The sequence below is a fragment of the Rhinoderma darwinii genome, chromosome 1 (assembly GCF_050947455.1).
Source record: "Rhinoderma darwinii isolate aRhiDar2 chromosome 1, aRhiDar2.hap1, whole genome shotgun sequence".
In the NCBI taxonomy this organism is placed as follows: domain Eukaryota; kingdom Metazoa; phylum Chordata; class Amphibia; order Anura; family Rhinodermatidae; genus Rhinoderma; species Rhinoderma darwinii.
This window is the reverse complement of record NC_134687.1, coordinates 452,752,093-452,769,769: the sequence shown is the minus strand read 5'-3', so window position 1 is coordinate 452,769,769 and position 17,677 is coordinate 452,752,093. Positions and strand designations below refer to the sequence as shown.

At 41.7% G+C, this 17,677-nt stretch overlaps 1 protein-coding gene across 1 annotated transcript in view; it reads right to left on the bottom strand.

Annotated features, from left to right (window-relative positions):
* Positions 1–10,403: 10,403 nt before the first annotated feature.
* The window catches only part of PI4KA (phosphatidylinositol 4-kinase alpha), a 139,357-nt gene continuing 132,083 nt past the window's right edge, over positions 10,404–17,677 (bottom strand). The window contains exons 52-55 of the mRNA XM_075832282.1: positions 16,725–16,884; positions 15,628–15,717; positions 14,258–14,341; positions 10,404–11,096 (exon numbers count right to left, since the gene is read on the bottom strand). Of these exons, the coding sequence (XP_075688397.1) occupies positions 11,045–11,096; positions 14,258–14,341; positions 15,628–15,717; positions 16,725–16,884 (386 nt within the window). The 3' untranslated portion in view covers positions 10,404–11,044. The remainder of the gene's footprint in view (positions 11,097–14,257; positions 14,342–15,627; positions 15,718–16,724; positions 16,885–17,677) is intronic.

Here is a 17,677-nt window from a genome sequence, read left to right as displayed (position 1 = left end):
TCTGTGGACCTCAGTTGGAAGACATCTTTAAGTTGATAAATGACGAAAGAGGGATTTCCTTTCCACGCCCTCCAAAGAGGCCGCCATTCAAAACCGTTCCAAAAGGTGCAAATATATTTTCGCAGTGCTGACAGATAGGTTCAAAAGCAAGCAAGAGGGTAACCCACCCTTCAGGAAGAAATCCCCCTTTCAAATAAATCCTAATTTATGACGCCAAGAGAAAGGAGTGTCCAGTAGGAGTCCAGTGGAAGGCTAGGAAAGTTTGTTCACCTATGGCTAAAAACGTCCAGACGCCTGGGTCAGATCCACCATCCAGAATGGCTACTCGTTGGAACTAAACGCCATGCCAAAGAACAAATTCTGTATAAACAGAGGAAGAAATCCGGTGGTTCTCAGTCTCATTCAAGACTTCATAAGGAAGGGAGCATTGGAAGAAGTCCCGTATCATCAGCGGGGTCAGGGAGTGTACTCTCCTATCTTTGCCGTTCCAAAAAAGGAAGACAAGTGGCAGTTAGTGATAGATTTGACATACCGGAACAAATTTTTTGTAAAGAGAAAGTTCAAAATAAAATCCATACAAATCGGTCATAAATATTATTCAAGAAGGAGATTTTCTAGCCACTATCGATCTGCAAGATGCATACCTTCATATCCCGGTCCTAAAGAAACACAGGAAATTTCTACGGGTAGCAGTTCTTCTTCATCATCAAGTTTTACATCTTCAGTTCACCTGCCTGCCCTTTGGGATAACATCAGCACCCCGAATGTTTACGAAAGTAGCGATGGTACTATCTGCAGTACTACAAATGAAAGGGATCTTCGTATGTCCTTACCTGGACGATTGGCTGGTGAGAGCCCCGTCAGAAGACATCCTTACAAAGCACCTAAAAGTCACTCTAAACATGTTCATCTCGCATGGTTTCATGATAAACCTCCAAACGTCTCATCTAACACCATGCACCAGGTTAAAGTACTTAGGCTTCATAGTACACACGCAAAAAATGTCGCTGACACTGTCCAGCAACTGAATATATTCTATCCGTCAAGGAGTTCAACGACTAATATCATTGAATCAGTGCTCCATCCATCAGGCCATGAGGGTGTTAGGTCTTCTAAAGTCGGCTATTGAGGCTGCACCCTAGGTGAGGGCACACATCCGAATGTTGTAATCCAACATACTGAAAAGTTGGGACAAGAAAATAGTGTCTCTCGACACCCCAATGTCAATGTCTTCGGATGTGAGACGAGACCTCCAGTGGTGGCTGGTACCCTACCATCTCGATTGAGGCAGGTCTATGGGACCAGTTCATCGGATACTCCTCACTACGGATGCCTCAGGCTCAGGCTGGGGTGCACATGTGGGAACATCATGGGTGCAGAAGAAATGGTCCAAAAACGACAGCTGTCTTTCATCCAACATGAAAGAACTCAGGGCGATCAAAGAAGCCCTATTACACTTTCAGAATGTACTCCGTCACGATGTCCAAATTCAGTCAAACAACCTCCCCGCAGTTTTTTATGTAAATAAACAGGTGGGCACTAGAATAAATTCCCTCAAAAAGGAATGCAGTCAGATCATGCGGTGGGCAGAACACAATCTGAGATCGATCTCCGCAGTCCACATCCGAGGAGTGTTGAATCTGAAAGCGGACTGGCTGAGCAGGAATCAGATTCACCCAGGAGAGTGGAGCTTGAATCCAGAAGTCTTCCTTCAAATCAAGAGGAAAATGGGCAAACCATCTCTAGATGTTATGGCAACCGCAAATAATACCAAATTAAGGAAGTTCTGCTCCCTCAACAGGTCGGATCACCCATATGCCATGGACAGCCTATCTTTAAGTTGGGAAAAAACCTTCATTTAGGTCTTTTCCCTCCAGTTCCTCTGGTATTGAGGAAAATAAGGGACGAGAAAGTGAAGGCCGTAGCGATCATTCCTCATTGGCCCAAAAGGGCATGGTTTCCGCTCTTATTGAATCTCTCGAATGGCAACTTCTGGAAACTTGCATTACGTCCAGATCTCCTACTACAGGAGGGTTGGTTTCATCCCACGATAGACAGTTTACCTTTAACGGCATGGCAGTCTCTGAAAAATAAAGGACTTCTCTGATGAGGTAATCAATACCTTATTATCCTCCAGGAAACCCAGTACGATGAAAAAATATTCTCGAATATGGCTTATTTTTTCTAAATGGTGTCAGTACAATGACAGGTTACAAGATACAATATCCACAGTATTGCAGTTTCTACAAGAGGGATACCAGAAAGGCCTCAAGCCCAATACATTAAAAGTGCATTTGATGACAATTAATGCCAATTCAGAGGGGAGGTTCTCTAACCATTCACTGATAATCAGATTCTTAAAAGCGTTTAAAAAATGAACCCCTTCCCGCTCCTGGACGCACTATTAGGTCATGGTAGCTGTATCGTTCGCGCTCCATGACCTAATAGTACGTCTCGGGAATAACGGCCGTTTCGGCCGTCCTCCCGACACATAGAGGAGCTGTGACAGCTGCTGTCTCGTACAGCAGCTGCCGCAGCTCCTACAGCGGGGACCGATCACTGTGTCCCCGCTGATTAACCCCTTAAAAGCCGCGTTCAATAGAGATCGCGGCTTTTTAGGGGTTAAGCTGCCATCGCCGACCTGCTACACGATAGCGGCCGGCGATGGTGACTATGGCAACCGGACACCAAACAATGGCGTACGGCTATGCCATCGACGGAAGCCTAGTGGGTCCTGACAGTCAGGACCCACTATGCTTGCTGTCAGTGAGTAGCTGACAGTTCTAATACACTGCACTACGCATGTAGTGCAGTGTATTAGAATAGCGAACAGGGCCTCCTGCCCTCAAGTCCCCTAGTGGGACAAAGTAAAGTAAAAAAAAAGTAAAAAAAAAGGTGTGTAAAAATAAGAAAATAAAAGTTTTAAAAGTAAAAATCCCCCTTTTTACCTTATCAGTCCTTTATTATTAATAAAAATATATAAACAAATAAACTATACATAATTGGTATCGCCGTGTCCGTAACGGCCTGAACTACCAAATTATTTGGTTATTTATCCCGCACGGTGAACGCCGTAAAAGAAAATAATAATAAACCGTACCACAATCACAATTGTTTGGTCACTTCAGCTCCCAAAAAATGGAATAAAAAGAGATCAAAAAGTCGCATGTACCTAAAAATGGTACTGATCGAAACTGCAGTTAGTTACGCAAAAAATAAGTCCTCGCACGGCTTTATTGATGGAAAAATAAAAAAGTTATGGCTCTTAGAATAAGGTAACACAAAAAGTGAATGATTTTTAACAAAACGTATTTTATTGTGCAAACGCCATAAGACATAAAAAAAACTATAAACATATGGTATCGACATAATCGTATCGCCCCGCAGAATAAAGTGAATGTCATGTATAGCGCACGGTGAACGCTGTAAAAAAAATTGAATAAAAAAAACAATAGTAGAATTGCTGTTTTTTAGTCACCCCGCCACCTAAAAATAGAATAAAAACTGATCAAAAAGCCGCATGCACCCCAAGAAAACTACAATGAATTCCTCAAGGGGTCTAGTTTCCAAAATGGGGTCACTTTTGGGGGGTTTCCACTGTTTTGACACCACAAGACCTCTTCAAACCGGACATGGTGCCTAATAAAAAAGAGGCCTCAAAATCCAATAGGTGCGCCTTTGCTTCGGAGGCCGGTGCTTCAGTGCATTATCACACTAGGGCCACATGTGGGATATTTCTCATAACTGCACAATCTGGGTAATAAGTATTAAGTTGCGTTTCTCTGGTAAAACCTTTTGTGTTATAAAAAAAAATGGTATAAAAAGGATTTTCTGACAAAAAAAATAATATTTAAATTTCACCTCCTTTGCTCTAAATTTCTGTGAAACACCTAAAGGGTTCATAAACTTTCTAAATGCTGTTGTGAATACTTTGAGGGGTCGTTTCTAAAGTGGGGTGTTTGATAGGAGTTTCTAATATATGGGCCCCTCAAAGCAACTTCAGAACTGAACTGTAACCTAAAAAAATAAATAAATGAGGCAATACTTCGCTTCTTACATTATACTGATAATGAGCCGTGCCCACCCCGAGATGACCCCAGTTTTGACCGTTTGTATAAACGGAGACCCCTATTAGACCGTTTCAGTGCCCTGTTTTCCCAAGCATATACCCCCGAGAAGTGTATTTCTATTGATGAGTCCTTGATACATTTTAAAGGGAGGGTTCAATTCCGCGAGTACCTGCCGGGTAAGAGGGCAAGGTATGGCGTGAAGATGTATAAGCTGTGCGAGAGTGCATCAGGGTATACCTACAGATTTCGGATATATGAAGGGAAGGACAGCAGTATTCAGCCCCCAGAATGCCCCCCCTTACTAGGAGTTAATGCAAAAATGTGTGGGATTTGGTGCACCCACTGCTGGACCAGGGTTACCACCTTTGCCTGGATAATTTTTATACCAGTGTCCCACTCTTCAACTGCCTTGCTTCCAGAAGACCTGCGGCATGCGGCACTGCTAGAAGAAATCTGAGAGGCCTCCCTAGGACTCTGCTTGGGCAAACACTCAGAAGGGGTGAGAGCCGGGCACAATCTAGCAGCAACATATTATGTGTCACGCACAAGGACAAGAGAGATGTCACACCAGTACCCATGTACCTGTACAAGGTACCAGTACAGAGACCCCCAAACCAGACTGTATCCTGGACTTCAATAGGTACATGGGAGGGGTGGACTTGTAAGATCAAGTCCTGAAGCCCTACAGCGCCATGCGGTGTGGTATAAGAAGCTGGCCGTGCACATCATACCGATGGCTTTGTACAATGTGTACGTGCTACGTCGATGTACAGGCCAGACGGGAACTTCCCTGGAATTTCAAGAGGTGATTATCAAGAACCTAATCTTTGGGGACCAAGAAGTGGGGGGGGGGCACCCAGTACTTCTGGAAGCGAGGCCACACGCATCGTACCAGGGCAACACTTTCCAGGAGAAGTTCCCCAAACTGGCAAGAAGGGAAAAAGTCGAAAGAGGTGCAAAGTCTGCTATAAGAAGGGGATAAGGGAGGACACAATATATCAATGTGACATGTCTCCCGTAAAACCAGAGCTCTGTATGAAAGAGTGTTTTAAAATTTATCATACATCCCTTGGTTTATAATTTACCCCAATTTTACTTACCCTGATGTACTCCGCACAGCTTATCCCCCCTCGTCTTTCCCCTCTGGGTCCTGCTGTGTGTCCAGGCAGCTGATAACAGCCACATGTAGGGTATTGCTATACCCAGGAGAACCCACATTACAGTTTATGGGGTGTATGTCTCCGGTGAAAATGCTCACTACACCTCTAGATGAATGTCTTAAGGGTGTAGTTTTTAAAACGGGGTCACTTCTTGCGGGTTTCAACTGTACTGGTACCTCAGGGGCTTCTGCATACATGACTTTGCAACAGAAAATCCCCAGTAGGCCAAATGGTGGTCCTTTCCTTCTGAGCACTCCCATGGGCCCAAACGGCAGTTTATCACCACAAATGGGGTATTGCGGCACTCAGAACAAATTGCGCAACAGAATGGGGTATTTGGTTTCTTGTGAAAATAAGAAATTTTCAGCCCAAACTACATATTATTGGAAGAAATTTATTTTGTTTTAATTCCCAGCCCAATTCAAATAAGTTCTGTGAAAAAACTATGGGGTCAAAATGGTCACAACACCCATAAATGAATTCCTTGAGGGGTGTAGTTTCCAAAATGGGGTAATTTCTGGTTGGTTTTCATTGCTTTGATACCTCTGGGGCTCTGCAAATGCGACATGGCACCCGAAAACCAAACCGGCAAAATCTTCACTCCAAAGAACACACAGCGCTCCTTCCCTTCTGAGGCCTCCCATGGGCCCAAACGGCAGTTTATCGCCACAAATGGGGTATTGCTGCACTCCAGAAAAATTGGGCAACAAAATGGGGTATTTTTTTCCCTATGAAAATAAGAATAAAAAATGACATCTTATTGGAAAAAATGACATTTTTTTCATTTCACAGCCCAATTCAAATAGGTGCTGTGAAAAAACTGTGCGTCAAAATTGTAACAACAACCATATTTGAATTCCTTGAGGGGTGTAGTTTCCAAAATGGGGTCACTTCTGGTGGGTTTCCATTGCTTTGATACCTCTGGGGCTCTGCAAATGCGACATGGCACCCGAAAACCAATCCAGCAAAATCTGGACTCCAACAAACACATAGCGCTCCTTTCCTTCTGAGCCCTCCCATGGGCCCAAACAGCAGTTTATCACCACAAATGGGGTATTGCCGCACTAAGGTCAAATTGGGCAATAAAATGGGGTATTTTGTTCCCTGTGAAAATAAGAAATTTTGATCACAAATGACATTTTATTGGAAAAAATTAAATTTTTTTTAATTTCACAGCCCAATTTAAATAGGTGCTGTGAAAAAACTGTGCAGTCAAAATGGTAACAACAACAATAAATGTATTCCTTGAGGGGTGTAGTTTCCAAAATGGGGTCACTTTTGGGGTATTCCTACTGTTTTGGCACCTCAACACCTTTTCAAACCTGGCATGCTGCCTAATATATATTCTAATAAAAAAAAAAAAAGAGGCCTCAAAATGCACTAGGTGCTTCTTTGCTTCTAGGGCTTGTGTTTTAGTCCACGAGCGCAGTAGAGCCACATGTGGGACATTTCTAAAAACTGCAGAATCTGGACAATACATATTTATAAGTGTTTCTCTGGTAAAACCTTCTGTGTTACAGAAAAAAAATTGAATAAAATTGAAATTCAGCAAGAAAAATGAAATTTGCAAATTTCACCTCCACTTTGGTTTAATTCCTGTGAAATGCCTGAAGGGTCAAAAAACTTTCTAAATGCTGTTTTGAATACTTTGAGGGATCTAGTTTTTAAAATGGGGTGTTTTATCAGGGTTTCTAATACATAGGCCCCTCAAAGCCACTTCAGAACTGAAGAGGTACCTTAAAAAAAGGCTTTTGAAATGTTCTTAAAAATATGAGAAATTGCTGTTTATGTTCTAAGCCTTGTAACGTCCAAGAAAAATAAAAGAATGTTCGAAAAAACGATGCCAATCTAAAGTAGACATATGGCAAATGTGAACTAGTAACTATTTTGGGTGGTATAACCGTCTGTTTTACAAGCAGATGCATTTAAATTCTGAAAAATGCTATTTTTTCAAAAATTTCTCTACATTTTGCAATTTTTCACCAATAAACACTGAATATATCGACCAAATTTTACCACGAACATGAAGCCCAATGTGTCACGAGAAAACAATCTCAGAATCGCTTTGATAGGTTTAAGCATTCCGACGTTATTACCACATAAAGTGAAATATGTCAGATTTGAAAAATGGGCTCTGAGCCTTAAGGCCAAAACTAGGCTGCGTCCTTAAGGGGTTAAGGCCATACGATAACAATTCTCTGCACTCTTGGGAGTTGCCCATTGTTTTGAAACATGTCGGCCGTGCCCAATTTGAACCACTTCACAGTATAAGCCTTAAGCTTCTCTCATATAAAACCCTATTCTTGATGGCAATTACTTCCGCAAGACAGATTGGCGAGTTGCAAGCTCTGTCCTGTAAAGAGCCTTATCTTAGGATCTTGCCAGAGTGTGCTATCCTCAGAACAATGCCAGGGTTCTTGCCAAAAGTACCATCCAGCTCCAACTTGAATCAAGAGATAGTTTTGCCAGTCTTACCGTTAGACTCCGCCTCTAATGCCCCTACTGATTCACAATACTCAGAAGTAAGGAGGTCCCTACCTGCGTATCTGGAAATAACGGCCCCTTTTAGACAATCCGAAGGGTTGTTTCTCCAATTCCAGGGGCTAAATAAAGGGAAAACAGCCAGCAATGCTTCGCTAGCAAGATAGCTCAAAGAAATCATCAGGGACTGCGACTCCTTGGAAAGCCTAGAGTCCCCCTTGGATTTTCAGGCCCACATCTACATCGTGGGTAGAAAGATGCCATGTCCCCTTAGACCAAGCCTGCAAAGCAGCCACTTTGTCTTCTTCCTCAACCTTCACTAAACATTATAGGCTCGACTTATTCTTTTCTGAGGGTTCAGCCTTATATATATATATATATATATATATATATATATATATATATATATATATATATCTGCATACGTTATGCTTTTTGAAGGGATTTGGGCTCTATTTAAGGCTACCTGGGACCTCCTAATATGTAACATAGTAATATGTCTCTTCTATCAGGTCAGATGAAGCATCTTAACCCCTTAAGTGTGCTGCCTACGGACTCCAGCAAATTAAAATTTCAGGTAATACATTTTATATATATATATATATATATATATATATATATATATACATACACACACACACACACATATATTTATTATACACACGTATACACATACATGTAGCCATTTTTATCTTGAGTCAACACATTAAATACACAGTGGCAAGAAATTTTAATATGACTTTCAATGACTTTTGTTATGTGATCTCACGCTGCAGCAAGTTCAAGACAGATCAGAGTCAAGACAACACTTGGCTACATCTGTATATATATGTGTGTATATACATATATATATAGCAGACAAAAAATGGCGACAGCACCCTGCAACACTAATGCCACCTAAACCACTAAATATAAATAAATATGCACTAAAGCTAAATCTACTTACAAATAGGGAGGTTCTTAGTGCACATTTTGATCAAAAAGTGTTAGCCCACCTGCCACGACAAGGCGACCTCTGTAAGGTGGGAACCTACGCTGCACATACACCCAGAACTGGGACTAAGCCTACATATATACCTGGGGATGGTAGGATCCAGCATTGAACTGATTAAAATCACCCAGGGCAGAATGGGAGGAGTGCAAGAACAACAAGTGGAGGCAGTCACTAACCCCACATATATGGATCACATAAACACAACAAAAAGTTGAACAGCACATTCCAACTAAATGATACAAAATGTATGCAGGTGCAAGAACACCTGTGACTGCAGAAATACAGCAGACAAAAAATGGCGACAGCACCCTGCAACACTAATGCCACCTAAACCACTAAATATAAATAAATATGCACTAAAGCTAAATCTACTTACAAATAGGGAGGTTCTTAGTGCACATTTTGATCAAAAAGTGTTAGCCCACCTGCCACGACAAGGCGACCTCTGTAAGGTGGGAACCTACGCTGCACATACACCCAGAACTGGGACTAAGCCTACATATATACCTGGGGATGGTAGGATCCAGCATTGAACTGATTAAAATCACCCAGGGCAGAATGGGAGGAGTGCAAGAACAACAAGTGGAGGCAGTCACTAACCCCACATATATGGATCACATAAACACAACAAAAAGTTGAACAGCACATTCCAACTAAATGATACAAAATGTATGCAGGTGCAAGAACACCTGTGACTGCAGAAATACAGCAGACAAAAAATGGCGACAGCACCCTGCAACACTAATGCCACCTAAACCACTAAATATAAATAAATATGCACTAAAGCTAAATCTACTTACAAATAGGGAGGTTCTTAGTGCACATTTTGATCAAAAAGTGTTAGCCCACCTGCCACGACAAGGCGACCTCTGTAAGGTGGGAACCTACGCTGCACATACACCCAGAACTGGGACTAAGCCTACATATATACCTGGGGATGGTAGGATCCAGCATTGAACTGATTAAAATCACCCAGGGCAGAATGGGAGGAGTGCAAGAACAACAAGTGGAGGCAGTCACTAACCCCACATATATGGATCACATAAACACAACAAAAAGTTGAACAGCACATTCCAACTAAATGATACAAAATGTATGCAGGTGCAAGAACACCTGTGACTGCAGAAATACAGCAGACAAAAAATGGCGACAGCACCCTGCAACACTAATGCCACCTAAACCACTAAATATAAATAAATATGCACTAAAGCTAAATCTACTTACAAATAGGGAGGTTCTTAGTGCACATTTTGATCAAAAAGTGTTAGCCCACCTGCCACGACAAGGCGACCTCTGTAAGGTGGGAACCTACGCTGCACATACACCCAGAACTGGGACTAAGCCTACATATATACCTGGGGATGGTAGGATCCAGCATTGAACTGATTAAAATCACCCAGGGCAGAATGGGAGGAGTGCAAGAACAACAAGTGGAGGCAGTCACTAACCCCACATATATGGATCACATAAACACAACAAAAAGTTGAACAGCACATTCCAACTAAATGATACAAAATGTATGCAGGTGCAAGAACACCTGTGACTGCAGAAATATATACATATATATATATATACACACACTGTATACACACACTATAATTTTTCTCTATACCATATCTTTCTACACACACAAAATTAGTCAATCTAGAGGCCAGTGTTGCAGATAAAGACAACAACATTCATAAAATGGAATACTACTTTGCATTTTTGTATTTTATTTAATTACATTTTACAGATTAAATACATTTCCATAAAATTTTTACACACACACAAAAGGAAATTAACTTTCTTCATCTTTCCTGCATGAAGTGGGTTCCTTGTATTTGGAGGTGCAGTGCATTGTACAGTCCAGAAGAAGCCGCTATTTTTTTTCCTGCTAGTTAGGGCCAACATTATAGATGCTGGAGTTGAGAGTGAATTGACAAAGTGCAGGTAAGCTGGCGCTGCTGTATTTTCGTTCAGTTAAATAATAGCTGCATTTGAGGAAATAATATATAAAAATAATGTCATCGTCCCTACGTGCCACTTCCGCAAAATAACATGCTCAGTTATTACAACTCCGCACTAAAATATATTGCACCTTATTTTTATAAGCAGAACCGTATCATGATTCAGCTACAAATGTATTTTGGACGGGGGGAATTCAACAAGCCAGTGCAAGAATTGGGTAAATTGTGTCGCCACCAGGTAATCTGATTGACTCCACCACCTCTCAAGTCTTACAATCGCCACACTTCACCCTCGCTGCAGTTACCCCTAACCTGTGGATTTACGGAGTGTGCAGAGACACAAGACTAGTTCACTACAAACACAGGGAGGATGCACGGATCAGTAGGAGCTCAGTACGGGATGTCATTTTGATAGTACTGGATCATGTCATAGGTTCTGCTCCTGTGGGATAAAAACAGAGATAATGAGCAACCCAAAGAGGATAAACAAATACATCATGTAAAACCCATTTCTGCTTTGTCCCCAACACTAGTTGGGGTAATAATAAACGTTTAACCCTTCCCCATAATCTATTGTAAAATACTGCTAAATATATTGAGGGATATTTATCAAAACTAATGCAAAAGGACAAGTAGAGGAATGGTCTATAGGAAGATTACTTCTTTCCTTTTCAAAGGGGCCTATAAAAATAAGATCTAGAATCCGATTAGTTGCCATGGGCAACTTCTTTACTCTTCCATTGCATGTTTTAATAAATCCCCTCTATTTATAAATTTCATCCTCGTCAATGTTGGGGTTCTACATGCATAATTGCCAACATTTTCAGGGTCTCATTTTTTTCTGAATATTCCCTGTATGTGGTCTTCAATATAAGGCCCTGTTCACACAGAGTTGTCTTGCAAGCAGAAAAATCTGCCTCAAAATTCCTGAAGGAATTTTGAGGCAGATTTTGACCTGCCTGCACTTTCTTGCCGCAGTTTTTGCAGAGTTTTTCGCCCGCGTCCATTGAGTGCCGCAGGCAAAAAATGCTATCTCTGCCTCCCATCGATTTCAATGGGGGGTCAGAGGCAGAACGGCGGCAAGAAAGAGAATGGCGTTTTTTTTTTTTTACTGCTTTTTCAGCCGTTTTTTGGCTCTGATTCAAACGTCAAAATCAGCGTCAAAATACTGTGTGAACTGGGCTTAAAGAGTTTACAGTGAGGATTGTATAGTATAGAGGGAGGAGATTGTCCAAAACAGTGAACCCAGACGCCATTTGATGGTAAAGTTATTCCAGATTCCATCATTTAGACCACAGACCAGACCCCAATGTTCAGACCCCATAATTCAGACCCCAGTGCCCAATATTCAGACCTCAAGATAGATAACCACTTTAATCCAGACCCCCAAATTATTTCAAATCTTTATTTAAAGCACAGACCCCCAATATTCAGACCATACTCCAATATTTATACCCCAGACTACATTATTCTGATCCCAGACCAGACCCCAATATTCAGACTTCCAACCGTATCCCAGACCCAAATATTCAGACCCCATAATTCAGACCTCAGATCCATCCCCCAGACCAAATCTCGATATTCAGAACCCATAATTCAGACCCCAGACCAGACATCTTTAATTCCTGACCTCTCCTTTAAGGGCTTGTTCACACATAGCGGAATTGATGCATATTTTCCGTCTGGAATTTCGGACTGAAAATATGCAGCAGAATACAGTAGCAGCAAAGTGGGTGAGATTTAACAAATCTCATCCACACGCTGCGTAAAAATTCCGACCAGAAATTTACCTGCGGTGCGTATTTTTCCGACCGCAGCAGGTCAATTCCTTCTGTGGAAAGCGGACTGAATCTCTCCGTTTTTCAGAGATGTCACCATCTCCCAAAATTGTGAGAAATGCAGCAAAATACGCAACATTTTCTGCAGTTAAAAACGCAAAAGGAAGTGGTGCGGTTTTTCCACAGAGGAAATTCTGCTAGTTTCTGCAGCAATTCCGTTACGTGTGGACAAGCCCTAATTCCTGACCTCAGCATCAGGACGTCATGCGCGACGGCGCCTTAGCCAAAGAGGAGCCAGGCCAGCAGAATGTGTTTTTAGGATAAATGTTTTTTTACAATGGGAGTCAAATGCAGACATCTGCAACTGTATAGGCATGCCACTAAACTATTGTGAACAGGGCCTAAAAGTGAAATTCCACCGTTGAATAACATTATGTTATTTTAAATCTTAAAAAGGTTCAAAATTCTGTGCTCATTAAATTTCATAATTATCTTTATAGCATCGGAGCCTTATTGTCCTAACATAGAGCTCCAAATCAACTGCATAGGCATAGATTTAAAACATAGGGGCAGACTGGCATTTAAAATGCCAGTCTTAATGTAAAGTGCACTAGAGTAAAATGCGCCTCTTAATAAATTAGGCGCATCTCTGGCTGTTTGTGCATCAGTAAGGGAAATATGCGCCAGCTGGCGTAGATGTCTACTATAATTTACCCCAGCTTCTCCTGTAAATTATAATGAACTGGAGTAGTTGCCCATGGCAACCAATTAGGTTAACACTTACTTTACAAAGAGCCTCTGAAAAATGAAAGGTAGTGTCTGAGATTGGTTGCCATGGGCAACTACTCCACTTTGCCTTTGCACCAGTTTTGATAAATATTAATAACATTTTGATGGTTTCATTATGGACGCTCAGTTACACAGTTAGAGCTCATCTGTCAGGTCACATGTTTGACAGCGGAATTTTTAAAATCAGCTATGTACTGAATAAATACAGAAATGTAAGAACTCATAATCTGTTAAAAACAGCAAAGCAAACCGTTCGCATTAACACACATTTTCATGTAAATTTAATTTATGAAATGCCGATAAAACTCAAAATAATTTTAATATAAGAAAATCTTTTGTGGATTTTTTTTTTTTTCTGAAAATTTTCCAAATATATAAAAAAAAGAAACTAAAAACGGAGTTTGATTTCCTTCATACGGAGCTCTAAGGGTAAGTTCACAAGTAGCGTAAAATCCGCAGCATAATACAGTAGCAGCAGAGTGGATGAGATTTGAACAAAACACATCCCCACGCTGCGGTTTTTCATCCGGAATTCCCTGCGGCGACCAGGGCGGATACGCTGTGAGCTTTTACGCAGCGTATCCACCCTGTGTTAACAGTCAGTCGCAGTCAACAATAAAAATACTTACAGCTGTCACTAGAGGGAGCACACCGCAAATAGACGTACAGGTCCCATTCACCAACTAAGGCCTCATGCACACGACCATGCCAGTAATCACGTATTGCGGGCCGTGCTCCCATTAGAAAGTGTGGGAGCGCGGTCCTTTAAAATAAAAAAATAGGACATGTCCTATTTTTTACGGAAACTTTCTACAGCCCGGACACCTTCCCGTAAATATACGGGAAGGTGTCCGTCGGCCATAGAAATGCATGGGTCCGTAATTACGGATAAAATCTACGGTCGTGTGCATGGGGCCTAAAACGTCTACTATGGATTCATTATGAAATGGACTAGTTAAAATAATCTATTGAAAAAGAAATTGGAAAATAAACAAACAATCAAACAAACAGGGAACACAAAAGAAATAAATCCAACCTGTTGCTGAGGAAGCAGTTTTGAATTATCTTCAGGATGAAGTTTGCGGCCTCTTTCTCTGTCATATTGGGACTAAACCGATGCCTGTGTATTAAAATACAGAGGGGAATAAGTGACTAAGTGAGAAACCGAAAGACCTGCTGCATTTGTAGAATTAAGGGGGTTAACCCACAAATAATATTTTGTTTAGTGAAATAAAGCACCTAAGTCTAAACATATTTTGTATGGACACTCATTCATAAAACATTTACTGTGAAGAAATATTACATTTAGAAACTTATTATAGCGCCTCCTGGTGTTTCAGCACTCCCCCTTTAGCGCGCCCACCTTACTAAAAGTATTCAGATGGACACGCATGCGCTGCTTCACTGCTCCTCTAGTTTCTCTGCTCAGTCTGCTCTTCGGTGATGAAGAGGCATCCCTGCTGGCGAGAAGCTGCCCCATAACCTTCAGCGTCTTATCTGCTTGTGCGCGGCCAGCATCTACTCGGACAAGCAGAGAAGATTCTGAAGATTTTGGAACAGCCTGCTCACCAGCAGGAATCCTTTCACACCGTCGAATATTAGACTGAGTAGTGAAACAGCGCATGTGTGTCCACTTCTAAACACTAAGTAAGGTTGACGCACTATAGTAGAGGTGCTGAAACACTACGAATTTATCAACTTTCCTACGCCTTCGTAGAAAAGTCACAAAAAAGTCCAAAAGTTGCAACATGCATTTCAAATTGTGACCTTTGGGTGTTCTTGGGTTAAAATACCATCCTCTCAACTTTTTAAAGAAAGGTACGGGGCCACAGCAGCTTGACAAATTATAACTTACACCAGACTACCACCCAACTGACAATTTAAAAAAAATATATATATATATATATATATATGCTGATTTTACAGCTCCTCTTCTCTGTGTCACCTACCTCAGGCTCTCACTAACGGCCGCGGCTGATGCAATGTATGGACACCGTGCAGCGTCAGGATGTTGTATGGGAGGCAGCACTGCTGATGTGGAGTGGTGTGTCGGATATAAGGCACTGACGCTGCTTGGCCTCAGGACCTTGTATGAGCCCCGGCATGCTGAGGGGACCCAGATGGGAGAAGCGAAGAGGAGCATTGCGGCGGGTATACATTTTTTTGGGGGTTTTATGTGCGATGGGGCGTGGGCCTCCTAATAAATCTGTCACATCTTACTCCAGCGGAGCAGTTAGTTATCTTTGGCATATGAAACGCCAGGCTTAGTAAATCTGCCTCATTGTGCTTATAAATGTAATATCTCTTAAAAAAATTTTAAAAAAATGGTTTGAGTGTCAATACAAATCGTGGTTAGAATAAATATTATTCATGATATAAAGCCTTTAATATGCAATAGTAACTTACTTCAGCAATTTTATTGTCTGTCCACGGAAACAAGGTAGCCCTGTGTCCAACATGAGGGTGACCAGGGAAACTACAGCATCCATGTAAGGCCTGTTAACAAGAGAAAGCCGACTTCTGGATGAGACACACAGTCATCAGTTTGATCTGTAAACTTTACTGCGTTAGTTCCCCAGAAAGCGTAAAACATTTTCAGGGGGTTCCTCCTTGATAAAGGGATTGGTAATTATCATTAGATGCTGAAAGTGACACGGTCATGAGACAGTGGCGCTTTAGAATGAGGGATCTATGAGATGACTAAGGGCAGTTAGAATAGTGGGCTTAAGAGTGCATGCCACCCTGGACAACTGGAGCACTGGGTGCCGTAAGCTACTCACGCAGTGCTCTGAAAACTTACGAGTGGCGCTGCCAGTCAGCAACTCCCTTCCAATCAGTAATGCTGTGAAGTTCTAGCAGCACTGATTGGCAGAGCCACTGACTGAGTCCGACAATGTAACTACCTTTAGGCATTTTGTATATGCCAGTCTGTAAAGCGCCTATACAATAATCATGTATAGTGCACAGAGCATCATTTTTTTTATATTATGGTGTATACTGGACGTAATAACTACAAGGAAATTCCTTCAATAACCCAAAAAGTCTGATAATTCCTAACTTGTTTCTAAAACAGGACTTCAATACAAAGAGGAATCCCACAATCAGAAGACTGAGCAGCGGGAACCACTTGGGAATTATTAGGTTTTTTTTTTAGACTTTCTTCCGGAACGTTCACTACACCCTTATGAATTTCATATAGCCTTGTATGACTGGTAACCAAACGCTGATCATGTATCATTGATACTACGCTATTGAAATATTAATGTTCTTGCTTTATGTGCATTACCTCTGTGCTTGTTAGTAACCTTTACTTATTGTTTTTTCATTCTGAACGGCCTTGAAACAAAGTGCGAAGGGTCACGGTACATTAAGTCATTACATATTATACTAAATGACTTTTCCATCTAGTTTCCTCTGCCATTTAATTGAAATCGCATAGTGTGGCACCGCCTCACAAATTTAATATTTTTGTAATAAATTATGTAATTGAAATTATCCCTTACCGGACAGCCAGGTAACCACGCACACACATCTCCATGAACCACTTAAAAGGCGTAGCTTCCATTTTGCGCCCCATGATCATCACCATCTCATCAGTTAACTTTATATCAGGCTCCCAGCCTAGGTTGCCCCCAGGGGAGCTCTCAAACATAAATCCAAAATCTGCAAATAAAGAAAAAGGCTCAGTGAGAAGTACAAATAAAGAACATAAACACCCAGTGAGTGTGATGGGAAGGAAATCGAACATTAGAAAATGGCAGACAGCAGTAGGGCAACTTCGTACAGGTCAATCCACCATCTTAATAACCAGCTGATGTCAAGTAATACTTCTTCAATGACCCACCTTAGGTGGGAGAAAATACATGCCTACGATTAGAATTCTAGCCTGTTGTTAACCCCTAACAGTCACAATAAAACTGGAAAAAAACTCCCTAACCTGTAACTTTATTAATTGTAGAAATTAAATATAGTTGGGCATAATGCCCTGCACCTATGTACAAAACCGAGGTCAGTCGACCACCGTCCGGTCAGGCAGAGAATGGAGAGGTGGGACCGCATGTGCTCCGCTGTTTCCGTAACTCCCATAGAAGGTGCATGACCACCTGGAAGCAGGACCCCCTTTCTTAACGTAGGTCCGGGTCCCAGAGGTGGGATTTTCATCTATACGACATTTATGGCATATCCTGTGGATTTGCCATAAATGTCTAAGATGGGAATAAAGGCGCCCATATATGTCAAATGACAGTCGGATGAACACGCCAATGTGTATGGAGTTGTTCCGACTCTCCCCCTATGCCAGATGACAGGGAAAGAAAAGTCAGGCTTGTTGGATTCCAACATGCCCGATCCTTTGTACCCACAGGGTAAGCTGCTGCCTGAGGAGCAGGAACAGGCAAGGAAAGCTGCAACTTACAGCATGCCGCCCCACTTGCGTATTATCAATGTAAAAGATGAA